This window comes from Peromyscus eremicus, chromosome 6, assembly GCF_949786415.1.
Source record: "Peromyscus eremicus chromosome 6, PerEre_H2_v1, whole genome shotgun sequence".
NCBI classification, from domain to species: Eukaryota; Metazoa; Chordata; class Mammalia; order Rodentia; family Cricetidae; genus Peromyscus; species Peromyscus eremicus.
In genome coordinates, this window is record NC_081421.1 from 54146509 (window position 1) to 54174107 (window position 27599).

The window sequence follows — 27599 nt, forward strand, 5'->3', positions numbered from 1 at the left end:
CACATCTTGTAGAAATCATAAAGCTGACTCTAATTTTTTTGAAATGCTTTTTTAATTGAAATTTTTTTCATGTAATAAATTCTAATCATGCTTTCCCTTCCCCCAACTGCTCTCAGATCCTAACTCCCCTCCATCCCAACTCTACACCCTTTTTAAAAATTGTTTTAAAGAAACAAAAACCACAAGAAACACACAAAAAACCTCAAAACAACTCAAAATATATGAACAAAAGAACAACAAAACAAAAAAATGCCAAAACAAAGCAATGTGGGACAAAGGTATACAAAAGACCATTGAGTTTGCTTTATGTTGGCCAACTACTCCTGCATGGGGCCTGCGCTGAAATGTGGCTAATATACCCAGTGAGATGTCATTTGAGTATACTAATTTTTCTCTTGTGAGCATTGACCCTAATTTTTTAAACAATGTAGTTATTCTCTCACCTTAAGTAGGGAAATTGAACTTGACTCAGAATTTTTTAGCTAACCGTACAAAGTTGTAAACATTTTGTTGAGTTCTGTTTCTCACATAGCAAAGCTTGCAATGAAAACAAATTAGACTCTGGCTTTGAACAGTGTCTGGAATAGTAAATGTGGCCACTCATGCAATGGTGGACATTGTGTGGGGGCCTGCTTTACTTGGTTGAGGGGCTACAAATACATACTAGGCTTTGGGACTTCCTGAAGTCCAATTTTTTTAAAAAAATTTTCTTTGTAATCCTCATTTACATAATTTACAACCACATTTTGAAAACTTAAAAAATTAGTACTACCTGGAAACATTTCCATGTTTATATATTTTAAGCTTCGAGTGAAAAATATTCTAGTAGCTCGGAGACCAGAAACATGACGAGTGGTAAAATCAGTGTTTATTAACTAAATATGCGAACCAAGCGACAAACGCAGTTCTGAGTATGAAAATGTGACCATAAAAGGTGACAGTTTCTTTTTTCTTTTATTGAAAATAGATTCTTTTCTCATACAATACATTCTGATTATAGTTTCCCCTCCCTCTACTCCTCCCAGTTCCTCCTCACCTCCCCTCCCATCAGGATCCACTCCCTTTCTGTCTCTCATTAGAAAAGAACAGGCTTCTCAGAGGTAACAACCAGACATGACCAAATAAAATACAATAAGATGAAGCAAAAACTATCATGTCAAGCCGGGCAGGTGATGGCGGCACAGATCTTTAATCCCAGCACTTGGGAGGCAGAGGCAGGTGGATCTCAGGGTTTGAGGCCAGCCTGGTCTACAGAGCCAGGGTTACACACAGAGAAACTGTGTCTTGAAAAATCAACAAAACAAAACAACAAACTATCATATTGAGTTGGACATGGCAACCCGACAGGAGGAAAAGAGTTCCAAGAGCAGGCACAAGAGTCAGAGACCCACTTGTTTCACAGTCAGGAGTCTCATAAAAATGCTAAGTTAAGCTCTAATACATATGTAGAGTTCCTGGTGTAGACCCATGTAGGCTCTGTGCTTGCTGCTCTGTCTCTGAGTTCATAGGCGCCTTGCTTAGTTGATTCAGAAGGGGAAGTTGACAGTTTCATTTGTTCAGTTTAGATTTTTTTTAAAAAAGGTTTATTTATTCTATAGTGTGTGTGTGTGTGTGTGTGTGTGTGTGTGTGTGTGTGTGTGTGTGTGTTTGTCCTTATATGTGGAGGCTGAATGAAAGCACGTGATCCCATAGAACTGGAATTACAAGCAGTTATAAAATAACCACTCAAGCTGGGTAGTGGTGGCACATGCCTTTAATCCCAGCACTTGGGAGGCAGAGCCAGGCGGATCTCTGTGAGTTCAAGGCCAGCTTGGCTACCAAGTGAGTACCAAGCGCAGAGCTACACAGAGAAACCCTGTCTCGAAAAACCAAACAAAAAAACAAAACACTCTTAACTCCTGAGTCATTTTTCTGGGCCCTAAGCTTTCTTAGTTTAAAAACTAACTTTCTTATAACTAAAGTGATCTATTTTTTTTATTGTAGAAAATACAGAAATACCATATAAACAAAAAGAAGGAAGGTTTTAAATTTTATAATTCTAACATGCATGAAACTTATTTTTTCTCTGAAAATTTTTTAAAGATTTATTTATGAGTATAGCCTTGTTTTCTTGCAGGTAAGAATGTGTATCACGTGGGTGCCTGGTGCCAACAGAGGTCAGAAGAGGATCCTCTGCAAGTGGGGTTATGGATAGTTGTGAACTACCACGTGGGTTCTGGGAACTGAACCTGGGTCCTTTGTGAGAACAACGTACGCTCTTAACTACTGATTCATCTCTCCAGCCTCTTCAGCCTCTCTCTCCCTCTCTCTCTCTTTTTCTAAAAAGATTTTATTCTTATTTTTATTGTGCTTATGTACATCTGTGCGTGTATGTGGGTGTGTGCACATGCTCGCACCCACCTTTGGAGGCCAGAGGTGTTGAAGTCCCTGGAGCTAAAATTACAAGCTGTTGTAATCCACTACATGTGGGTGCTGGGAACCCAACTTGGGTCTTCTGGAAGAGCACTCACTATATGCTCTTAACCACCGAGCCATCTCTTCAGCCCCACAGAATTTATTTTCTAATAGCAACAACAGTTTTGCACATTTCAAACCTAGTTCCTCTTTAACCAGGAAATACTCACAGCAGAGAGAAATGATCGACATGGCATGCAGCTTGTTCTCAGACCTGATGTATGGTCTCATACAAATGACAAAAATGTTTCCAAAGCAGGTAACTGCAGACACAACCCAGACAAAGACTCTCTGAATGATGCTTGCCAAGAGGTTCTCAAGGGAGGAAATCCCATCCGTGTTGGGCTTGCAGCTGCGCACATGTGGTGCATAGCCACAGTACTGAAATTTCTTAAAATAGCTGGTGTACCAAGAGAAGACAAAATTATAGCACATGCTTAACATTAACTCAAACATCATCGATATTTGTTTTCAACATTTTCTCAGTAGAATATATGTGGTCATATAAGACTTGGTGGAATAGAAAACATTCCTTACTGATCCCCCATGATTCTGAAGTTCAAAATTTAATTCTTATCCACTTAACTTTACAGTAAAAGGATGTGTGGATAAGAACTTAAAACAAGTACAATGAATACGTGTTAGACATGTCTTAGAATTTGCATAATTGGCTAGCTTGTGAACATGAGAAGGAATTTATCCAAAGAAGATTTCAGTGGCAGATCCCAGAATTCAGTCCATATAAACACATGGTTATAAAACTCTTATAACCATAGCTTGCCTTTTAACCACTGCCTGGCTCTTGGGGGAAAAATTAAATGCTTTCTCCTTGCTGCATCCATCGCTTTGCTGTTACAGAAGTTATAATATAATAATATTACATTATGATCAGTAACTTCTAAGCCTATCTGTCACTCACACTAGATTCTGAAACACAATGAAGAATTAAATGTTGAGTAAGTTATTTCATGTACAGAAACCCACTTGGATAAAGACATCACCTGGATAACCAAGAATTCCTGTTCTGTTGGCAGCAACACCAGCACCACTTATGGGCATTTTTTCAGACATCGGAAATAAATTCTCTAATGAACTCTGTGAGATCAGTGTTAGCATCACCACAGTAGGAGATAAATCTTCAATGCAGGAAAATTATTTAGTAGGAAATTTTCTAGTAATAGTAGGGACTAGAATTCAGACTGTGTCAGTCTGCCTCACAGGCCAAGAGTGGTGGCAAAAAAAAAAAAAAAAATAGAAATTATCTCTATAGTATAAAAAGTTACAGTAGTAAATGATACAAGGCAGATGGTCATTGTGTGTCTTCCCCAAGGCAAGGTCATTGCTGATATGTCCACCTGGTTGTTTGCATTTCTCTGTGAGCTGTGCTGGGGCAGAGCAGAATATAAGGAAGGACATGACGTTTCTTTTTGTTTTAAGTGTCTGGGGATGAACTGCTTTCATTAACAGAACTCCAGCAGATACTTGTTCGCTAGTTTGGCTGCTTAGCATAGACTTATCTTTTAGCAATAGTGTCTTGATTTCCCCTGAGGGAAGCCATCCTCCAGCCACAGGACTCATGGTAGACATACAGTGGAGACCCTCCCTTAGCCCAGGGTAGGCAAATAGCAGACAAGGAACCTTGAGCCTTGTTGATGGCGTGTGAATGGCTTCTTTCAGCCGGGTTTGACTTAGAGCACTGTTCAACTCTCGTTCCCACGATACCTGCCCAATTCAGGCTCTCCTTTTAGTTATTTCTAGATTTTGTGAGCTACATCAGTTTCTTCAAATATACTCAGTTTTTCTTGGTCAGACTGTCATGTTGAGAGCAAGCAAAGGAGCTTATAAAAGTCTTGTCTCTGAGAAATCATAGGAACAGAAACAGTGGCCTGTGCTGGACTTATAGTACAAGAAAGGTTGCAGTGCGGATGACAAGGCATTTCTAAATCATTGAGAATTACCACAGTGTAAAGAGCAGTCTAGAACTTGCTATGACCGTCAACTCAAAATATGTATAAAGCTTATAATTAATGCAAAACAAGACACACTGTATAGAATTTGCAAAGGTACCATTTCATCCATGCACTAGCTCCAATCACACTCTGACATGTGGGACAATTATCGCTGGAGAAGAGTTCTCCTACCTTCATTAATTTGTAGCAACTATTTATTTCTAATTTAAAAAATATGTGTTTATATATTACATATAGATATATATTATATGTAGAAATACTTAAAAAGTAGAAATAAATAATTACTACAAATTTATACATATGTATATGTGTATGTGTGTTGTGTGTGAGATGTGTGTCTATACCTGACTAAGTGAAGACCCATGTGTGCCATGATGTATGTGTGGGTGAGAGAGAATGGCTTCGGCTGTTGGTCCTGACCTCCCACCTTGCTTCTGAGGCACAATCTGTCTTGTTGGTTGTTGCTGCATTTCATATTCCAGGTTATCTGGCTTGCAGGCTTCAGGGTGGATCCTCCTGTCCCTGCCTCCTAGCTCACTGGAGGAGTGCTGAGGTCACAGATACATGCCACTTTTTCTTTTACTTGGGTCCCAAGGATCTGAACTCAGGCATTTTAACCTGCTGAGCCATTTCCCCAGCCCTGTGTGTAATTGTTTTATGTTGCTTATATACATTCTTGTTTTTTCATCTCACGACACTTATATAAAATGTACACATTACTAGCTTGTTAGGTAAAATCAGCATCTGTGAATGATATCAGAGATGAGAGTGTCTTGAAAGACTGAGTAGACCCCTCTCACATTTGTGTTTTTTGGTATTTGAAAATTTTTCCATAAAATTTTATCAGAATGTGGAAAACTAAAATCCATCCATCTAATTCGAAACTTTTAGAGTTAATTTTTGACTACTGATGTCCGAGACTATTTTGTAGTGGGTAGCCATTCCAGCTTTGATCTGGAAGTTCCAACCCCCATTGAGACTTCGGCAACTGTCACGCCTACAAGGCGGGGCCAAGGGAGGCGCCTGGAGACCTGAGATCTGGATGGGCAGTGCACTCGCTCAGTTCAGGGACCTTGGACGGTGAAGGTGGGCCAAGCAGAGCTCCAGAGAACACCGCTGGACTGCGATACACCTTCCCCAGACCCCGCGGCCTACCTATCCCTTAACTTGTAAGTTACGCCATTAAATAAATCTCCTTTTAACTGCGTGGAGTGGCCATAATAATTTCACCAATACTATTTAGCCTGCTGAAAAACCCTATAGCCTGGGAGCTTGAACAATGAGAATTTACTTCTCAGTTCTCCATGCTGGAGAGCTCAAGGTCATGGAGCCAGCAGATTAGGTGTCTAGTGAAATGCTGCTTCCTGAAACGTTCTTACTGTGTCCTCACAGGGTGGATGGCACAGAAGAGATCCTTCCTTCCTTCCTTCCTTCCTTCCTTCCTTCCTTCCTTCCTTCCTTCCTTCCTTCCTTCCTTCCTCATGTTCCTTTCCTAAAGTTTGATACTTTCAATTTTCTCATTTTCTCTTTCTTTTGTGCGTACATTCATAGTAGAGACCTAAGGAGAAGTTAGGAAGTTTCCCTCTGTTACTCTCCTTATTATTCCCCCAAGACAAACCCTGTCACTGAAACCAGAGCTGGGCTGGTCACCTAGCGAGCCCCAGCGATCTTTCGGCTCTGACACCTCAAATACTGTGGTTACAGGCTCACATGGTTCTAGGTGTACATAGGTGCTGGTGAACTCAGGTCCTCACACCTTCATAACACTCTCCCCAACTGAGCTATCTCTCCAGCATGCCTCCCCCTCTCCCTTCCTCCGGCCACTTGCTGGGAATCCATCAAACCCAGAGCTATGATTCACCAGCTCCAGTTTTTCTCAAATTTATTTTAATTTTGAGATAGGGTCTCACTATGAAGCTCTGACTAGGTTAGACCTCTCCTTATAGACCAGGCTGGCTCCAAACTCAGAGATCTACCTGTCTCTGCCTCCCAAGCGTTGGGACTGAAGGTATGCACCACCACCCCTGGTTTTCAGTTCTGTTTTAAAAAGACACTAATGCTGTTCATGAAGGCTCTGCCCACAGGAGCTAATCACTTTTTCAAGGCTTTACGTTTTAATAATACCATCACTATGGGGTTAACATTGCAACATACAATATGGAAGAGGGACACAAATACTAAGCATACAGAGGTAAATTAGTAGAGATTATTAATCTTTCATTTGCATTTAGTATGGGTGTGTTCTCATAATACATGTGGGGACATAAAGCTTAAAATCAAGGTGAACAACAAGAAAACATCTACTTACATGTGAGAGAGATTCACGAGAGGTCTAAACATCCTTTGTTGGATATTCGTAATCTCAATTCCTTCTAGGCTGCTAAAAATACCAAGTAATAGTCAAGAGAACATATGTTATCCGCAGCATAATAAAATAATTATTTTTGTGAAGGACAATGTAGTAAAATGGTTTAAGTTAACATTATTTTAAATATAATGCTCAGACTCAGCCTACCTAAACATTTCTTCAGTTTAGAGACATGTATATCTTGGTTTTTAAAATATTCACAGTTCATGATATAATGCCTAATTCATGCTAACTATTTCATGAATATTATAGAGTAAGTGTATATACATTATATTCTAGACATTTTAATGAAGTCATACTTTTTTCTAATAAAGTGCTATTTTACTGTAGAATAGTTAAATAAGATTAACTGAGGCTTATCTTTTAAAGACAATTCTTAGACATTAATAGAATTGTCTTTTTTGTCTTGTGGGAGGCATGATTTATATAAGTGTAGAAAATTCCATTTTAGGGTAAGGATGTTAATCTTGGTTTTCAATTTTACATACTTCAGAAGAGGGAACCTCAGTTGATGAAATTGCCTCCATCATTTTGGCCAGTGTGTATCTCGCATTTTCTTGATTAATGATTGATGTGAGAGGGCCCAGCCCACTGTGGGCGGTACCATCCCTAGGAAGGTGGCTCTGGGCTGTTTAAGAAAGCCTGTAGAGAGAGCCAGGTGAAGCAAGCCAGCACACAGCCTTCCTCCATTGTTTCTGCTTTAAGCCCCGAGTTCCTGCCTTGGCTCTTCTCAATGAACTGTAACCTATAAGCCAAATAAACTCTTTTCTCCTCAAGTTGTTTTTAAGATTGTTTTATTACAGAAACGGAGACACAAACTGGGACTTATGCCTATAGAAAATCTTAAGTACTAAGAATTAATGGAGTGCCGGGAGGTGGTGGTGCATGCCTTTAATGCCAGCACTCAGGAAGCAGAGGCAGGTGGATCTCTGTGAGTGCAAGGCCAGCCTGATCTACACAGTGAGTTCTGGGACAGCCAGAGCTACACACAAAGAAACCCTGTCTTGAAGCCCCCCCACAAAGAAAAAAGAATTAATGGAGCAATGAATATGCCCCATACATTCAGAGAGTGTAAATGCACAACTCAGTATAAGATCCTGGTGACAGAGAGAGATGTAGAGATTCATTATCATTTAATTTTTAGCTTATTAATGCTTGAGGTAGAAGTAATAACTATCTGTTTATAGTCAGCCAAGGACTCATATTTTTGTGGAGCTGGAAATAAAACATAACTAAAAGACATGAAACACATATGTTATTAGTATTGAAGCAAAACTGTATATGAATATACTTACAGAGACTTGAGTTTGCTAAGATAATCAAATTGATTTACTTGAATTTTCTGGATTGGATTATAGGAAATATTCCTGTTTGAAAGAAGACAGCAATAAGTTATTGTGCTTAGGTCACGGGAATTTATTTGTTGACTTTGAATGGATTTGAAACATTTACCAAAAAATAGTACAGCTCAAAGTATATTGAAGATTCAAATGGAAGACATGAGACCATAGAGGAAGATTTCCATGACATTGGCCTGGCAGTGACTTCCAAAGCTCAGACAGGAAAAGCCTGGATGGGACTTCCAAAATGCAGACAGTAACGCAACAAGAGACAAAGAGGACCACATTAAACTAAAAAGCTTCTTCACACCATAAAAGAAGTCTTCAGCATGGAAGAAACGGTTTGCAAAGCCTTCTCTCCTTTCCTCCACTTCTTTGTTTTGCTCTAGGGATGGTAAGGACACACTCTGCCACTGAGCCAGATCCCTACCCCTGCAAAGCATATATCTGGTAATGAATTAATATCTACAAAGATATAAGGAGCTCAATGCAATTGTAAAAAGACAAATAATCTGATTGAGAAATAAGCAAAGAATCTGAACATATGTTTCTCAAAAGAAGACACACAAGTGACCAGCAGATATATAAAGCACATTCAGAATTAGTGTTCAGAAAAATGCTAATTTTTATTAGAGACAAGGTATAGCTGAGGATGACATTAAACTTCACTGGACTTGGCCTTGACTTTTGAACTTCTGAACCTCAAGAACAGGAGCCACACAAAATTATATTGCTTAAAAATGAGCCAGGCTGTGGTATGCTGTTATAGCAGCAGAAGATGCACCAGATCAATACCAATAAAAGGAAAGATAGTCTTGTTTGTGGCATTGGAAAACTCAGTCCCTATTAAAGTTTATGAACTCATGTAAGACATTAAAGGAACACAAATAGTAAAAACAATCTTGAAAGAAGAACAAGAAAGTTAGGGTTTGCACAATAATCTGCAGCTATGTAGACCAAAGGAATCAACTATAGAGCCCCGGAACAGCCCCACTCAGACATAATCAGATAACTTTAGATACAGGTGCCAAAGGCATTCAATAAGGAAAGGACAATCTTTTCAACAAACAGTGATAGGAAAATTAGATATCCTCATGCAAAGGAATAGAATTAGACCCTTCTGTACCGTGTACTCAAATGGATCACATGCTTACATGTAAAGCTATCAAACTAGAAGAAACTATAGGAATAAAATGGCAACTATGCCCAGGAGAGAGCAAGTACAATGGCGGTTGCCAGGGCTGGGGCAGGGCAAAGGTGGAGTTAGTAACTGGATGGTTACAGGGTTTCAGCTTTGTAAGAAGTAAAAACCTGTGGGGGCAGACGTTGTGAGAGCTGAACAACAATGTGGAAGATCTTGATGTAATCCAACGGTACAGAAACAGATGGATGCTTCATTGCTATGTATACTTTACCACAATTAAAAAAATAAGATCAAGAAAGGAAGTGGCAAGCTAATGACTTACAATTGCGACAGCTCCTTCAGGTCCTTAAATATGTTTGGTGGAAGATTTTCAATCCTATTACTTCCCAAATCCCTAGGGAAACAATTGCAAGCATGTCACACCGTTTTCTGAAGACTTCATTCATTGGTAGAAAATTCATTAGGAAACTATTTACAACTTTCCAACAGCGCCATTGGTGAGTTGTGATAAATACCAAGAAGTAAGTGTCTCCTTAGGGTGGGGATTGAAGTCACTGCCTAGTTCCTGCTCAGCATGTGCCCTACTACTCCAGGCCCAGGAAGTCAAGAGGCTTTAAAGAGGGAGTGAAATAGGGACACATAATATTTTATCCAGAACCAGGCATGGTGATACACACCCATAATCCCAACATTTGGGAAGGAGAAGCAGGAGAATCAGAAGTTACTGGACATCCTCCATTATAATTGAGTGTGTTCAAAGCCAGCATGGGCTACCAAAGCTCCTCCTCCTTCAATTTTTTTAAAGTTCCATATCATGTTTCCTTGGAGACAAATCATTGATGGTATTTAATCTGGCTTTGACATATTAATTTTCATTTAAGGTCTGCATGATGTCCCGTCATCTTTTCTCTTCCCTCTCTCTCTTTGTGTTTGAGTAAGAACATGATTTGAGGCCCTGGATTTTCTTTTGCCCAAGTTTGTTATGATTACCTCAAAGCATGTCATTTGAGGTTCAAGTTTCTTTCTGAGAGACACACAGGCTCATACTCTCTTGGGCAGGACATACATGTGCAGAGGGAGATGCCTAACATGATGTCACCTTGGAGATATAAGGGGATTTCAGCAGCAGTGGCTGTGAAATTTTGCCAGTGGCAGATTTCATGAGAAAGGCTCCAATTTCTTTTAAACAAGAAAATGTCTCAGTGAGCCTGAGTTAGGGGATTGTGAATTAAAACAGAAAATGTAACTTCTCTCATCCACCTCCAGGGGGATAGGCAGGAGAAAAGATATGTTGTCACCAATGTCAGTTGGCTAATCAACCTTGAAAGGCAGGATGATGTTTTTCTGATTTTTATTTATTTATTTATATTTTTTAAAAATTTATTTATTTATTACGTATACAGTGTTCTGCCTGCATGTATGTCTGCAGGCCAGAAGAGGGCACTAGATCTCATCATAGATGGTTGTGAGCCACCATGTGGTTGCTGGGAACCGAACTTAGAACCTCTGGAAGAGCAGCCAGTGCTCTTAACCTCTGAGCCATCTCTCCAGCCCCAGATTTTTATTTTTATCATTCTCTAAATTAATAATAAGTCTCTGTGTGGTTATTTGGGAATTGGCTGGCAGGACAGAAAAATCTGCCTACATGTACTTGTGTCTGTGTGTGGCTAAGTGTACAAGAGTGGAAGAGCTTGAGGAGACCAGATTGTCAGATCCCCTCAGAGATGGAGTTACAGGTCCTTATAAGCCACTGACAGGGTGCTGGGAACTGAACTGGGGTCTTCAGCAAGAGCAGTGAATGTCCTAACCAATGAGCCATCTCTCCAGCCCTGATAGGGTGATTGAGGCTCTCTCCTCCCTTTCTCTCTCTCTCTCTCTCTCTCTCTCTCTCTCTCTCTCTCTCTCTCTCTCTCTCTCTCTCTCCCCCCCCCCAGGGTCTTATGATGTAGTCTAGGTTGACCTTGAGATCATGATTCTCTACCTCCTGAGTTCAAGGATTATAAGTGTGTCCCACTATGCCTAGCTTCATTGAGTTTTTGATGCTAAAAAGAAATAGCCGATCCAATCTGACAAATACAATCAACATTGTCATTGTAAGTGCCTTCTTTTCAAACTGTACATGCATATACTGAATTTCATGGCTGTCTTTGTGATTTACACAGTCATGGGTGAATCATCTATGAAGATGCATTGTTCTGATTTGGCAAAGGAATCTGTACAATTTTCATCCTTCAGAAATCCCTTCCATAGTTTACAGTGGCCTAGGTGACAAATTCAAAACTGCTTAGCATGATATAAGATGTCTTGAAGTAGTGACATACGTTTCTAATGTCACTTCCTACTGCTGTCTCCTCAGATGCTTCCCTACAGCCTACACACGTTCTAGAGCTCCAGTGTGATGCTCTGTATGGGGCTTCCTCTTGATTATTGTAGTCCTTTCCTTCTGCCCTCTTGAGCTCTTCAATTCTCTGTACCAGGAACTACATAAGGATTTCTATGACAAGGGTATGCTGTTTGCTGCCAAGGTTTGCCTAGCACAGTGTACTCAGCCCTCCTTCAAACTAGAGTTTAAATTTAGACCCATCTGACAATCATTACCTCTTAGAGAACAGGCTAGTTTTAACCTTGTAGATCTGAGTTTTCAGGCAAGTGTTTGCCATGGAATTAGGCAGGCTTTAGGCAGAGCTAATTATCAACCTTGCTCTGTAGCTGGAGAATTTCTCTCCAGCTCCCGCCACCAAGCCCCGCCAGTCCCAGAGCCCACTTATAAAATAAACACACAGACTCTTACATTATTTAAACTGCTTGGCCATTAGCTCAGGCCTGTCACTGTCTAGCTCTTACTCTTATATTTAGCCCATTTCTATTAATCTTTACTTTGCCACATGGCTCATGGCTTACTGGTACCTTACATCTTCCTTCTCCTGGCGGCGGCTCCAGGCAGTCTCTCTCTTCCCTTCCTGTTCCCTCAATTCTCTTCTCTGTTAGTCCCGCCTATACTTCCTGTCTGGCTATTGGCCAATCAGAGTTTATTTACATATAGCGATATCCACAGCACTTAAGGGGAAGTGCTGTGGGATGGTCTGTATGTCAAGTGTGTTGCTGATTGGTCAGTAAATAAATCACTGATTGGCCATTGGCTAGGCAGGAAGTATAGGCGGGACAAGGAAAAGAATTCTGGGAAGTGGAAGGCTGAGAGGGACACTGCCAGCCGCCATCAGGACAAGGAAGATGTGAGGTACCAGTAAGCCATGAGCCATGTGGCAAAGTAAAGATTAATAGAAATGGGCTAAATATAAGAGTAAGAGCTAGACAATAACAGGCCTGAGCTAATGGCCAAGCAGTTTAAATAATGTAAGAGTCTGTGTGTTTATTTTATAAGTGGGCTCTGGGACTGGCAGGACTTGGTGGCGGGAGCTGGAGAGAAATTCTCCAGCAACATTGCTCACTCTCCCCATTGTCTATGAGCCTAGACAGACTCTGGTTCTGCATTGAGGCTGTGTGTAGTCCATGATCACTACTGGTTACGAATGCAGTCTGCACCTGAGGCCACTGTTGATTATGACTTGCGGGAACTGTCCTCTGATATTTAGGTGGTGATTTCTAGTGGGATAAAATTAGAACAATATGGATCACTAACTTTTGTTTTAATGGCTAGACAGTGTCTTTGGGTCATCTTGCCACATTTCTCCCTGTTATTGAGAGTGATTTCCTATGCACTGATGATAAGATTTGATTGTCATGTACCAGGACTTCTCATCACAGGGCCCAGGTCTAATGATCTATTGAGAGTTAGGTGTACATTTAGTGAATGATTGGTAGTGCATATCAAAAATGTTTCAAGTGGGCTGGAGAGATGGCTCAGTGGTTAAGAGCACTGACTGCTCTTCCAGAGGACCCAGGTTCAATTCCCAGCACCCACATGGCAGCTCACACCTGTCTGTAACTCTAGTTTCTGGGGATCAGATACCCTCATCTGGCCTCTCCAGGCACCAAGCTTCAACATGGTGCAAAGACATACATGTGGGCAAAACACCAATAAACATAAAATAATAAAGATCTATATAAAAAATGTTTTAAGCTACTCATTACAGAAGAAGTTTGGAGTTTTCAGTGGCCCGTATGCTATAGGACTGTTTCCTGATAAGCTTTCTGTTTACCACATTCCCTTTACCTGCCTATGTACAAGGAAGCTATCTAACACTGTCCCTAACATTCTATCTGAATTCTTTAATTTTTTTTGAGACAGGGTTTCTTTGTGTAGCCCTGGCTGTCCTGCAACTTGCTCTGTAGATCAGGCTGGCCTTGAACTCAGAAACCCGCCTGCCTCTGCCTCCCAAGTGTTGGGATTAAAGGTGTGTACCACCCCTGCCTGCTTAATTCTTTAATTTTTTGAAAATGATTTTATTCTCTCTCTCTCTCTCTCTCTCTCTCTCTCTCTCTCTCTCTCTCTCTCTCTCTCTGCACAGATATGTGCAGGTGCTTTCAGACTTTAGAGTCAGAAGAGGTTGTCAGATCCCCCTTGGAGCTGAAGATACAGATGGTTGTGAGCTGTCCAAAGGAGATGCTGGAAACTGAACTCCAGTCCTCTGGAAGAGCAATATGTATTTCTAACTGTTCTCTTAGGCCTCTGCATGCTTTAATTTTTGTAAGAAAGACTCAGTAACTCAGTGTTTGGCCTAGATAATTGTCAAAACATGTAACCACATCCACTACAGGTTATTCCAGACTAAAACAGACAATGATCTGAGGGGTTCACTGATGGCTCATATTATCTTATTCTGACCACCAATCATCATAAGGCTTTAGGTTCATCATATAATTTCTTGGACGGCTTTGTAATTGTGCTATTGGCATTTAAAGGGGGCATTAAAATATTTTGAATGTATCTCTCTCTTCCATCACTGTGGATAGGAATCTTATCCATGGCAGTGCTGTATTTCCTTATGGGTCCAGGATAACCCTTCATCGTCAGCTTCAGAAGAATTATATCTTTGAGTCTTGTGGTTCCTCAGTCTGAGCCCTCTGGGAAACTTAATGACAGATATTCTGCCCCCTTGAAGCAATAAAACAGAACAATGTAGGTTATATTCTACATATGAATTCTACCCTGGTCTTACTTTTTGTCTAAAGCTATGTTTCCTTTTTCTAACTTATCTCAAGTATTTATTTCACATTTTATTTTATATTTACTTTTGTAAGGTATCTGAATTGTTTTGTGACCCATGTTACATATAAATACTGTTTGGAAAGAAGAAATTAATATTTCTTAAATATATCAACATCATATATATAAGTAATACAAAGTAAAACTGGAAAAGAACATTCTAAATATACACTTAGTTAAACTTACAATTCATCTAGTTTCTGGAGGTGTGTAAATGCATGCTCATTTAAGTGATTAATTTTGTTTTTCCTCATTACCCTGAAAGTAAAAAGAAAAGCACATGTTAACATGTCAACACAATTATCACATGGATTACTAAATGTAACTCCTACAAAGAAATCATAAAGATAATGAATATAGAGTGCATTTTCATATCAGAATGTTTTGAATAGTATGATATTATTCAATTTATTTATTTTAAAAACACAGTCTCAACTATGCAGCCATGGCTGGCCTCAAACTCACGTCTGACTTTTCTGCATCAGTCTCTTGAGTGTTGCAATTATAGGTGTGTGCCACCATACCCAGCTTCAATTCGATTTTATTCCTAAATTTCATAAATCTTTTAACAGGGACAATACAAAAATGTAATTTAGATTTGTAATTAGAAATGAAGAAGGACTTTGAAAGGAATAGGGAATCCTCACCTCTTCTGAACAAAAACTGAATTTCTTGCAGCTATGAGAATAGGAATTGTTTTAGACTTATCTCCTCAGTCTGCAAAGTGTGTCTGTCTAACAAAAGGCTCCATGCTCCACAGAGCTCTTATTTGCTAGTGGATAGAATTAGGACGGAGCTGCCTAAGAAAGAATGGTCTGAATGGACCCATTCAACGTCTCTTTAATTTGGAAATATGTTAGACTGTAGTACTTGTTCTTGACTGCTTGTGTGTATGTGTGTGTGTGTGTGTGTGTGTGTGTGTGTGTGTGTGTAAAAGAGAGAGAGAGAGAGAGAGAGAGAGAGAGAGAGAGAGAGAGAGAGAGAGAGGATCTCATACAATACATTCTGGGCACTTGCTGTACTGCTGATCCACATCCTATCCCCTCTTCACTGATGTCTGTGTTGTCTATTAGCATAAATAATTAATTTGGGAAATTTCAAAGGGCTTCCAGTTGTTTTTGAATCTACTCTTTTATTTAAAAACTTTTTAGCTTAGCATATAGGATAATGGGATTCATTATGGCATTTTTATGCACACATGCCATAATACTCTATTTTTCTTCACACCGTGACCCCTGTCCTCCTCCATCCATTTGCCTCACTCTTGCTTGTTCCTCTCCTCTGCACAAATGGTCCTTCATTTTGCTTTGTCACGTGTGTGCTATTACTGTCTTTGCTCTTCTCCCCATCCCCTTAAGATCTCTTCCTCCTCCGCCCTGTGGTCCCCTTCCTATTTTCATAACACACACACACACACACACACACACACACACACACACGCATGCATGCACGCACGCACGCACGCACGCACGCACTTCACAAATGCAATTTAGATTCCATTTATGAGAAAAAGCGTGTACTGTTTGTCTTTATGAGTCTGAGGGGACTCCACTCACAGGCAGGGTGTGCATGTGTGACTTGGGGGTACACACACACACACACACACACACACACACACAGATAAGGAAAGGAGTCACACCTGCCTACCTCTGCACATTCTCAGGCCAGGTTCTACCCACTTAAAAGATTCATTTGGGGTTGGGGATTTAGCTCAGTGGTAGCGTCCTTGCCTAGTAAGCGCAAGGCCCTGGGTTCGATCCTCAGCTCAAAAAAAAAAAATTCATTTGGTTTGTAAGAAGAGTCGACATTACTTAAAAAAAGATAGTACTTACAAAACAGTTAAATTATTGCAGGAAATAAAAGTCAAATTTCTTAAATTATGAATATGGTTGCCTTCAAAGTCCCTAGAACATAAAAAGGAAACACAATCAAATTAAATTCGTAGACGGAAATAAATTGGCTAAGGATTACCTTCTATCTATAAAATATCTTTCCTTACATTCTGTTTACAATCATTTGTACAGCAGTTGAATTTACATATATAGTATATATATATGCTATATACATGTAGTATTATTGTCTGTCTTCTATATCATTAGTAAAAGTAATGTGAGGTCCTGGGTTCAATTCCCAGTACCAAGGAGTAAGAATGTTTTGAGTCATATCTTTATCATGTGTCCACAGTGACATGGATATTATTATTTCAAGAAATTGAAGAAAAAGAGAAATATCTAATTTATTTACAGATATTTAGTAGTCAAGCAAATTAAACATTTGTCCAGAGGGGCAAGGTGCTTCCATCAGCAGAAATGAAGCTATAGGATCCAATTAGGCTACAGAGGCTGTGGCTGTGCAGACAATATTCATTCCTTTATGTATCTTAATAATTAAAAAATTTAATTAAAATATAATTATGCCATTTTCCTCCTCTAATCTCTCCCATCCTTACTTACTCCCTCTCAAATGCCTGGACTCTTTTTCTTTGATTATTATTTTTACATATGTATACATACAGGCACGTATATATACATACATAAATATCTAAAAACAATCTGCTGAGTCTGTTTAGTGTTGTTTGTATATATACGATTTCAGAGCTGACCACTTGGTGTTGGGTAACCGATTAGGCAGGTGCTTGTCACTGGGGAAGACTAATTCTCCCTCTCTCAGAAGTCATTAGCTGCCTGTACTTCCTCGTTAAGGGATGGAACCTGGTGAGATTTCCCCCTGTGGCTCTTTAGCTTGTCTATTAGTGTTATCATTATTCGAGTCTTGGTTACGTGGCCATATTGCTGTGGTGTCATGGGTATAGCTTCCTATCTATTCTAGGAGACAAATCCTCGCTCCTTGTCCTTCTAGTTTTACCATCTGTCGTCGTCCTTCCCCCCCTCCCCCCCTTCTGATACGCTCCGTTAGCGGGAGTTGTGTTGTAGATGTATCTTTTGGGGCTGTGCGCTCCCTGATCAGTTGTTCTATGCATCTTGACAGCTGTGGTTTTCTGTGACGGTCTCCGGAAGACACTATCCAGTTCCTGTCTCCCTCACTTAAACAGTCCAGGAAAGATTCCGGGCAGCTTGCCACTGCTGGGAGCCGTCGGGATTGCCTCTCCAGCAGGGGGCGCTGTGTAGACGTTCCCCTGGAGTGCTCGTGCAGCGTGGAGAGGTCACCCCAAGAACTCTCATCACAGTAACGAGTGCTGAGGATCAAGGGCAAGGCTTTGCACATACGAAGCTCGTGCCCTACCACTGAGCTGTGTCCCCAGCTGGGGTTGTTCTCACACGGCCCCTCTTCTTTGACCCCAGCAGCAGGTGCATGGTAGAAATTTGCAGAGCAGAAGGGAGTGATATGCTGCTTTGGACGCTGCCTCAGGTCTAAGGGCATCACACACCTAGTTGAATGGTTGCCAGACGGCATGAAGTTACTTAGAAGCAATAGTGATTCATGCGCGACAGACCTGTGGGAGAGCTACCAAAACCTCCAAGGAAAAGTCGGAAAGCTCTAGAGAAAAGCCGGTGTCCTGGCGGCTCCAGGGGGACCGTCAGCCTTGCTTTGGGAACTGCACCGAAGTTGACATTGACAGAGTGAAATATATATGAAAGATTGGGAATGAAGGGGTCTAAAAATTGAGTACATTGAAGAAGAAGAAGGTGTATGTATGATGGAGAGTAGCCTAAGAAGTCAGGCTGTAGAATGAGCAGCAGATTGACCCCCTGGAGGCAAAGTCTTCGCTCTACAAAAGTGGCTGTTAAATGCTTAGTCTTGCCGTGGTTCAGGCTTTTGGAAGTCAGACCTTGCTCCTTTTATTTTATTGCCAAGGGTGAAATCATGAATCTACCACCAGGTGGCAGTGCTCTCTGAAGAATCCGTGAATACGCATTAAGTGGTGCCTGCAGCAGCTCCCACCTCTATAATCTCAGCACTGGGGAGACTGGGACAGGAGGATACCTGTGAGTGAGTTCAAGGCCAGCCCGGGCTACATAATGAAACCTTGTCTTAAAAAACTTAATCTCAATTCATATATATATATATATATATATATATATTGCGAGGGGGGTGCTTGGGATTCAACCCAGGACCCTGTGCACTAAGTAAGCGCTCAACCATCGAGCTGAACCTCCAGTCTCACAAGACAGACAGTTTTAAATGCTGATTGCTTGTGTAAGTATTGTTTGGCTGTGTTCCATCACTAAGTCAGAATTGCAATGGCTGTTAGAGGACCTTTTGGACCAAGCTTCAGTTACAAGGAAGGTCATCGACTTGTACAGAAAGAGCTGGGCTGTCACACCGAGGTGCCTCTGGACTTAGAAATGCTTGCTTCCCTGGTGGGATTCCAAATGAGCACATGCCAAACCTGTGTTGTGTTCTTGCTGACCCTTTTCTCTTCTGTTGCAATCGGGTTGGCAGTCATCACGACTCACAAAGATGGTGTTTCTCACGATCTTCCTGTCCTTGTGATGTGACCCTTCTAGTTTGCTGTGAACTTGGATACCAAGCAACCCACTTTTGAAAATTTCTTACAAAACAAGAAGTAGAGGGAGTTTTTCTGATTATGGTGGGCAGTTTGTTGATTGAACTTTTAAATAGTAATTTTGGTCATTTCTTTCTTTTTTTTTTTTTTTTTCGAGACAGGGTTTCTCTGTGTAGCTTTGCGCCTCTCCTGGAACTCACTTGGTAGCCCAGGCTGGCCTGGAACTCACAGAGATCCGGCTGGCTCTGCCTCCCGAGTGCTGGGATTAAAGGCGTGCGCCACCACCGCCCGGCAATTTTGGTCATTTCTTAATAAAACAAGACAAAACAAACCCCTTTAGTCCATTTTTTTTTTTTAAATAACAGGCCTCAATCCATACCCCAGGCTAGCTTTGAACTTGTGGTGATTCTTCTTCAGTCTTTTGCTTTTGCCTCCTAGGATTATAGGTGGGAGCCACCTACACCTGACCAAACCTATGTTCTAAACCGGTAAATTTACTGAATGATTGAACTCTAACTAGTGGAGTGATATTTGTTACTAAGCAAAGCCATTGTGCCAACACATCACACAGAACCTCTAGGGGACTGTCTCAGAACATCTCACAGTCCCCATCCTCTCGTGATTAGTGCCAAGCAACACATTCTCATCGCTCAGAATTTAGGGATAAAGCTAAAACGGTTTGGCTTTCTGCATCAACTTAATAGGTGAGCGAATTGGCAGCGGGAAAAGGAAGTGTGATGTAGACCATGTGACGTCCCTTCTGTCTTCCTTCTTCCTGGCTCCAAAATGTTTTTTTTCTCTTTCTGATATTGCATTTTGGTGAAAGTGTAGAGAAGCTAGTCAATGAGTAAGTTTAATATAAAAATACAACAAAATAAAGCAAAGAAACTTGATACACTAGCCACCTGGCATGGAAGACCCCTGGTGTTTAATACAAGTTAGTCAAATTCAGAAAATGTATATATGCATATATATATATATATATATATATATATATATATATATATATATATATATATATATGAGAGAGAGAGAGAGTGTGAGAGAGAGACAGAGAGAGAGACAGAGAGAGAGTGACTTACAGCCAGTGGAGCCTGGGCATGTGCTGACAGAGGGGTTTGTCAGGCAAACGGGTGAGGGCATTATTCATCAGCACTCTAAAAAGAAAGAAAGCACCAAAATCACATTTTCTGCTTCTTCTCTATCTCTAGGCAAACCCAGTTATCATTACTCTTCAGAAACAGCTAGAATCGTACGCTGCAAATCTTCCCACCGCTTTCTCTCTCTACACCCTGACGTACTGAAATGCTTTGATAGTAAGGACGTGTCGACCCACAGCAGACCTCATGCAGGAAGCAGCAATGCTAGTCTGTAGGCAGAAGCCTGTGCCCACCCATTAGCAGTGGCTGTGCGGAGGAGGGGACCTTTGTGTGAGGCTTTTCCTTTGCTGAAGTTGCTGCATGGAGGGATGGTGCTAAGGAGTACTTCAGCGCAGTACAACAGGGAGACTGTGCTCAGTTTTGGTGGGCTGGGAGAACACTGTTACAAAATGGTCACACCTGTAAGCAGCCTTTGAGAATGTGGGCAAGGTGGTTTTCACTCAAGAAAGCTTCTTTTAGGATCTAATAATTACAAATTTAATGCTACTATGCTTAAAGTTTTAATTTTTTATTCTGCCTTCAATTGGAATACTTTAAAGTTTTTATTTCATTGATCTAATTATTTCTCTGTCTCTGTCTCTGTCTCTGTCTCTGTCTCTGTCTCTCTCTCTCTCTCTCTCTCTCTGTGTGTGTGTGTGTGTGTGTGTGTGTGTGTGCATGCCAGTTTTTATGTAGAGTTGACAGCCTGCAGGAGTCCGTCTTTCTACCACGTAGGTCCCGGGGATTGAATCAGGTTGTCAGTGAGCCATCTCACCTCCCTGTTAGTTTCATTTGAGTACTTACAAGAGAATGAGAGAATTCAGTCCGTAAAATGTGAGTGGGGAAATTCGGCTGAGGTGATTGTCTTCAATTATCCTGTCGGTGGGAAGAGAGCAGAGTGACATATGTATTTTCAGAACATTTAAACTGATACAAGGGAGCGCCGCACAAATGACACGTACAGCCATTCCAGTCTGCGGAGATCTTCAAAGACTCCTGGCTTCAGGAAGCTTATTCTGTTGTGGCTGAGGTACCTGGAGGAGACATAAGAGCAGCGAGTTTATTCTTTGTGATGTTTTACAAGAAGGAAGGTAACGATGACGTCACCCTTCCTAAATTCTCTCCTGTACCACACTCACCACAGCACTTCCAGCCTTTGGCCTTCTCAGGCCCGTCTCACTTCTTGTGTCACTTTTGATTTCCCATAACTGGCTAATGAATTGTCCATGTTTTAATGACCTACTCTGCTGTCATCTGGATAGGTACACATGGGTCCAAGGCTTTGCTTCCAGGGGGCACTGTGGGGAGGGGGCTGAAGACCTTTAAGGGAGTAAGGCCCTGTGGGAATCCTCAGGTCCCTGGGGATGTGCTCTTCCATGGTGCCCTTCAAGGATGTCTTTCTCTTTCTTACTTCCCAGCCATGAGGTAGGTGAGCACACTACCACGCGTTCCCACCAGCCTGTGCTGCCTCAATCACAGGTTCAAAGTAACGGAGTCAGTCGATCACAAACAAGCCTCAAAAAGTGTGAGCCAAAAACGTTTTCTCTTTGTAAGTTAATTATCTCAAGAATTTTGTTAGAGTGACAGAGAACTACCTGAATGGAATAGTTGTGGCAGGTATATCAGCCCATTCTTTGAAGGGCACTGAATCTGGAGAGGCAGGGATGTGAACAGGTAACTAGGCAACACACAAAAACCAGAGGGATGTGTACAATGTGCGGTCACTCTTCCATTTGCAGAATGCATCTGCTCTGTAAAGATGAGACACTGGGGAAGACAAGGGAGTGGAGACAGAAAGGAGGCACAGTTCCGAAGCCTCGTGGATGAAGACATGATGTTTACAAAGCGAAGAAGTGGCAGGAGTTCCCTTAGGCAGAGGAAGCAGCATATGTAAAAACAACAACGATAAGAGAGGAAGGGCGTGGTTAGAAATTTCAGTGCACCATCATCTCATAGAGAGTGTCACTCTTAGGAGGTGTGGCTTTGCTGGAGTGGGTGTGGCCTTGTTGGAGGAAGTGTGTCACTGTGGAGAAGGGCTTTGAGGTCTCTTTTGCTCAAGCTTCCCTCAGTGTGACTTTCAGTCGACTTCTTGTTGTCTGCAAGCCAAGATGTAGCCAGCACCACGTCTGCCTGCATGCTGCCATGCTCCCCACCATGCTCCCTGCCATGATGGTAATGGACTGAACCTCTGAAACTGTAAGCGAGCCACCCCAGTGAAATGTTTTCTTTGTAAGAGTTGCCCATGGTCGTGGTGTCTTTTCTTGGCAATAAAATCCCTAACTAAGACACTCACTATGGCAGGACCTGGGAATGAACTTGGGATCTGGAGGGGGCTGTGCTGGTAAAAGGCCACAATATGGTTTATTAATGAGTTTGACTTTTTTTCCCTACCCATCTTCACCTCTCTCCCTGCAAAGCAAGCCAGTGTCGTTATACTGTGTTGACATCGTTTTGCCATGTGTGTTTATATCTCAGTCTCCTCAGTGAGGCAATCTTTGCCTTGAGTCTGTTACTAATATTTGGTTTCAGACTCTTCTATTGACTGCCACCAGTGTGGCCTGGAGCAAACACTTCCTTCTGGTGAGCTCTAGTTTCCTCTGTCTAAGATGTGCATTCAATTCCTCCCTCACAGGGTTGCAGTCACATTGGAGACAGGTCATGCCATCTGAGCTCTGCATGTATCACTCACTGTTAGAACACTGTTTCTGCCACATCTCTGCCCATGATTAATTTGCAAGCACTTGTTCAAGTTTCGCTTGCCCGGATAAATGGAACACATTGGCATCTCTCTATTATTATTATTATTATTATTATTATTATTATTATTATTATTGAAAAGGCAGGGTCTCATCTAGACAAGGCTGGCCTCCAACTTCTGAGGCTTGCTTTGAACTGTGACCCACCTCTCTCTGCTTCCCAAGTGCTGGGACTGTAGGAGTGCACCACCACACCTGGTTTTAAGTGGTACTGGGGATCAAAACCAGAGCTTTGTGTATGTTAGGCAAGCACTCTATCATCCCCAGCTCTCCACTTTAAAAAAAATTCCCCTTTTCTTTAATTTTCTCATATTTTATAGTTGACAACCTGCAAAAATTCTGCCAGGAATCTGACATTTATTTATTTATTTATTTATTTATTTATTTATTAATTATTTTTCCCCCAGGTTTGACTTTCACTTGTTTTTCTTTTAGGTCAAGCCACTTCCTTCTCTGCTTTGCTGGCCTGGATGCCAGGCAGGCAAAGAAGACCTAAGAAATAGCTTTCATACATCCATGAACACCTCAGGGTTCTGTCATGGATCAATGCCAATCCCCCTAAGTACAAGGCAATAGATCCATCCTTCTACCTCACCTACATCTCTACTGTCCAGTCCTCTTCATTTCTCAGAGGCCCCTGCATCACTCTAGACCAGAAATGGTCACTTCTCACAGAGTACCTGCGACATTGACCTTGAGTGTCAGCATGGTTGGATTGAGGAGCATGAAGGAGACCAGTAAAGAACACTGTCTGTGAAGGGTCTTACCGAGAGGAGTAACTATGGATCAGGGGAGAATCCCCAGGGATGTGGGTTGCACCATGCTGCCTGCAAAGCTGGACTTCTGAAACCACAAACCATATGGAATCTCCTCCCCTTTAGGTCGTTTCTGTCAGGCATTTGCCACAGTGAGGGAGGTCTGACTGGCAAAGATCTATGACAGCAGAGTTGGTGTGAGCAACATGGGATTCGATGGAAGTCCTAATACTATGGTATTACTTTCTCTCCAGACAATGAGAGGCTTGGTGCCCCCCAGAACAGCTCAGGGAGCCCTGACTTTCTTGGGTAGCAAGCAGCTCCTTAAAGACAGTATGTCTGACCCACTGTCCTGTGTCCCAGAGACATCTCCCTGAAGACTTGCCCAATAAAGGATGGGATGAATACTTTTATGCATGAACAAAAGCATGTATACCGTGACATTTAAGAAAACTAGAGATAATGTGGAGTTGTTAACAGTCACACAATAGTCTGGTGCCAAGGAACGAGTGGGAAGAGATGGAGCCTTAAAAACTTCCTTGCCTGCTCCGTTCTGCCTTTCAAGAATGTCTCCTGTACCTTAAACAGGACGCCAAGCTGATGCTGTCCAGAAAGTTCCAAATACACCCGTGGAGAGAAAGTAGAGCCAGGTGAGAATGAGCGGAATGCTGAGAATACAAGGACAACAGGTTCGGAGCAGAAGTGGGGAGGGTCTAAGGTGCCCAGGACCATTTGCTACCAATTGCCAGGTGTTCTTGACTCAATATCACACTTTGGTACCATAGACTAAAAATGTGATAGAAACAGATTGGTATCGTAAAGGTGGAGAATGAGGTAGGATGAAAATAAATAAGCAGGGTTGGTGAGATGGCTCGGCAGGTCAGTAGTGCTTGCCACGAAACCCAGTGACCTGAGTTCAATCACCAGGACCCACATATTAGAAGGAGAAAACTGAGGTGGTCCTCTGACCTCCACACGAGTCATGCCCTGCCTGTGCAGTGTCCTGCCCCTACTAGAAAAGAATGTAAGAAAACTGAAGAGAAGACAACCTAACCCAAAAGGAAGCAGGGAAAATGTAGGGAGCCGTTTATTCACCCAAGTTTCAGATCTGTTTGCTTAGAAGAGGCTGCTTGGTAAGGATATGGATGAATGTGATGGAATTTCAAAAGCCTACTTTAAAAAAGATTCCTTGGGCTGGAGAGATGGCTCAGGGGGTATGAGCATTTGCTGCTCTTCCAGAGGACCTGGGTTTGATTCCCCGCATCCACACGGTAATTTACAACCTTGGCTGTAACTCCAGTCCCAGGGAACTTGACACCCTTTTCTGTCATTCTCAGGCACTGAGTGCACAAGGTGCACAGACATACAGACAAGCAAAATGTCCATATACATAATTTAAGAGAAAAAATGTCTTTCCTTTCCTCTTAAGCACCACGACACCCAACTCAACACCCACTAGGATAGTCAGTATTGAAACAATCCCTCAAGCCATGAGAGAATGAGTGTGGCTGAGGATGGCGGACACTAGAATGCTTATGTGCTATTGGTGGGAGATTAAAACAGTGCAGCCACCAAGCAAGGGGTTTAGAAGACAGTGTTATAAATGAATAAAGGAGAAGTTAGAACAGGAGTGAAGGGATGAGAGTGGGAAAGCAGGAGGCATGAAGTGGGGGATGGAGGTCCGGGTACAGGAGGGAGTGTGGGGAGGAGTGACTAACACTAAGGGGCTTTTGAAAATCCATGAGGAAACCTATACCCTATTGCTGGAAACAGCATACTAATGGAACAGAGCATGAAGAAATCCAGCTTGTACTCAACTTCTTTGATAGTGATAGAAGGTTGTATACCTGCTACAGAAAGAGAAAAAGTCATCAACCTTACCAAGCTATGAACCTTGACAGCTGTGATAACAACATGACTGCAAGATGTGCTCACGGGTGTAGTAGTGGCACACGTGTGTGGAAGTAGCCCATCATTTTTTGATTAGATTTAAGGCCCGATCCCTGAGAGGCAACCCACAGGTGATAGCATTAATGAGGCCAAGAACCTGAGATGAGATTGCTGATGGGTCTGGGGGAAAACCTACTACTGTTATTCTGCCAAATGAACATAGAAATACAATGACGCTAATGACATATGGCTATACCTATAGATCAGTGCTTCACTCAACCCTCATCCAAGAAGCTTCTTGCAGTAGGTGGTAATTAACCTGTGGGAAGCCAGCTCCCACCTTTTAAAGGATCCTACGAGGAGGAGAGAGGAACAAGAAACGTTTAGATAGAAAGATAGCGGAGAGGAGACAGACAGAAACACAGAACAGCTTTGGGAGGACTTGGATCAAAATCCACCGGCCCCTTCTGTCTCTTCCAAAGGGCTTTTTATAACAATGCCAAGGGGCGGGGCAAAAGACCTCCCCCTTGCTGAACCAAAGCATATCACAAGACAAGTACAGACCTGTCCAAACACCTGGTAACCACACTCACGGTCCAATCATTACCTTATGCAGCCCTGCTGGGTAAAGCACACTCAGATCTCACTAGGAAACCTCTGTGGGTCTCCACCCACATTAACCCAGAGAGCTACAACTAGACAACATGGAGAGAATGGGATACTTTGGAGCACTCAGCCCCGAGTGGGTTGCCTTTAATGAACTACACCACTTAAGACCATGGGGATCTACATGGAAGAGGAGGTGAAAAGATTGCAAGGGCCGGAGGTGAAGGATAATTTTAAGGAAGCAGCATACACAAGACCTGCACAAGTGTGAGTCAGACAAACTCCCAGCACAGAGGAGTGGAAATGGCACTGTCTCACCTCTATCCAAGAAGCTCTTTAAAATTGATACCTGCTGGCAAAGGGAAAAATCAGTTTTCTTCAATGGAGTGACACTAAGTATATGAGCCTCACTTCAGGGCAGGCATCATGCCCAGAAGTAGTTGGCAAACACTAACTGGACTTCATGTTTTTTCATTTTATTCTTTCATTTTGTCTTAGTTATTTATTTGAGTTTTTAATTTATTTTACATCCTGACTATAGTTTCCCCTCCCTCCTCTCCTCTCATTCCCTGCCCCCTGCCCACTCACTCCTCCTCTGTTTCTGTTCAGAAAGGGGCAGGCCTCCCATGGATAACAACAAAGCATGGCATATCAAGTTGCAGTAAGACTAAGCACCTCCCCTTGTATTAAGGCTGGGCAAGTTAATCCAGTGTGAGGAATAGGCTCACAAGAGCCAGTCAAAGCATTAGGGACAGCACCTGCTTTCATTATTAGGAGTCCCATAAGTAGACCAAGCTACACAACTGTCACATATATGTAGAGGGCTGAGGTTGGTCCCATGCAGGCTCCCTGGCTGTTTGGTTCAGATTCTGTGAGTTCCTATGAGCCAGGTTAGTTGTTTTTGTGGGTTTTCTTGTGATGTCCTTGACCCCTCTGGCTCCTAGAGTTCTTCTTCCCTTTCTTAAGCAGGATTCCTCAAACTTGGCCTAATGTTTGGCTTTGGGTTTCTGTATCTGTTTTCATCAGGTTACTAGACGAAGGCTCTTTGATGACAATTGGGGTAGTCACCAATCTGATCACAGGAGATGGCCAGTTCAGGTTATGTATCCCCTACCCTATTGCTAGGAGTCTTAGCTGAGGTCAATCTTGTAGATTCATGAGTGCCAAAATTATACAATGGATAAAAGAAAACATCTTCAACAAATGGGATTGCCATAACTGGATGTCAGCATGTAGATGAATGCAAATAGATCTATATCTATCCCCTTGCACAAAACTGAAGTGGATCAAAGACCTCTACATAAATCCAGTAACACTGAACCTGATAGAAGCAAAAGTGGGAAATAGCCTTGAATGCATTGGCAATGGAGACAATTTCCTGAATAGAACACCAGTAGCACAGACACTAAGACTGACAATTAATAAATGGGACCTCCTGAAACTGAAAAGCTTCTATAAGGCAAAGGACACTGTCAATAAGATAAAACGACAGCCTACAGAATGAAAAAAGATCCTCACCAACCCCACATCCAATGGAGGGTT

At 41.9% G+C, this 27599-nt stretch overlaps 1 protein-coding gene across 1 annotated transcript in view; it reads right to left on the minus strand.

Annotated features, from left to right (window-relative positions):
* Rxfp1 (relaxin family peptide receptor 1) overlaps positions 1-27599 on the minus strand; it is an 85327-nt gene that overhangs the window by 12744 nt on the left and 44984 nt on the right. The window contains exons 7-15 of the mRNA XM_059266523.1: positions 21013-21084; positions 20855-20926; positions 19994-20068; positions 16276-16347; positions 14630-14701; positions 9599-9670; positions 8088-8159; positions 6733-6804; positions 2625-2854 (exon numbers count right to left, since the gene is read on the minus strand). Of these exons, the coding sequence (XP_059122506.1) occupies positions 2625-2854; positions 6733-6804; positions 8088-8159; positions 9599-9670; positions 14630-14701; positions 16276-16347; positions 19994-20068; positions 20855-20926; positions 21013-21084 (809 nt within the window). The remainder of the gene's footprint in view (positions 1-2624; positions 2855-6732; positions 6805-8087; positions 8160-9598; positions 9671-14629; positions 14702-16275; positions 16348-19993; positions 20069-20854; positions 20927-21012; positions 21085-27599) is intronic.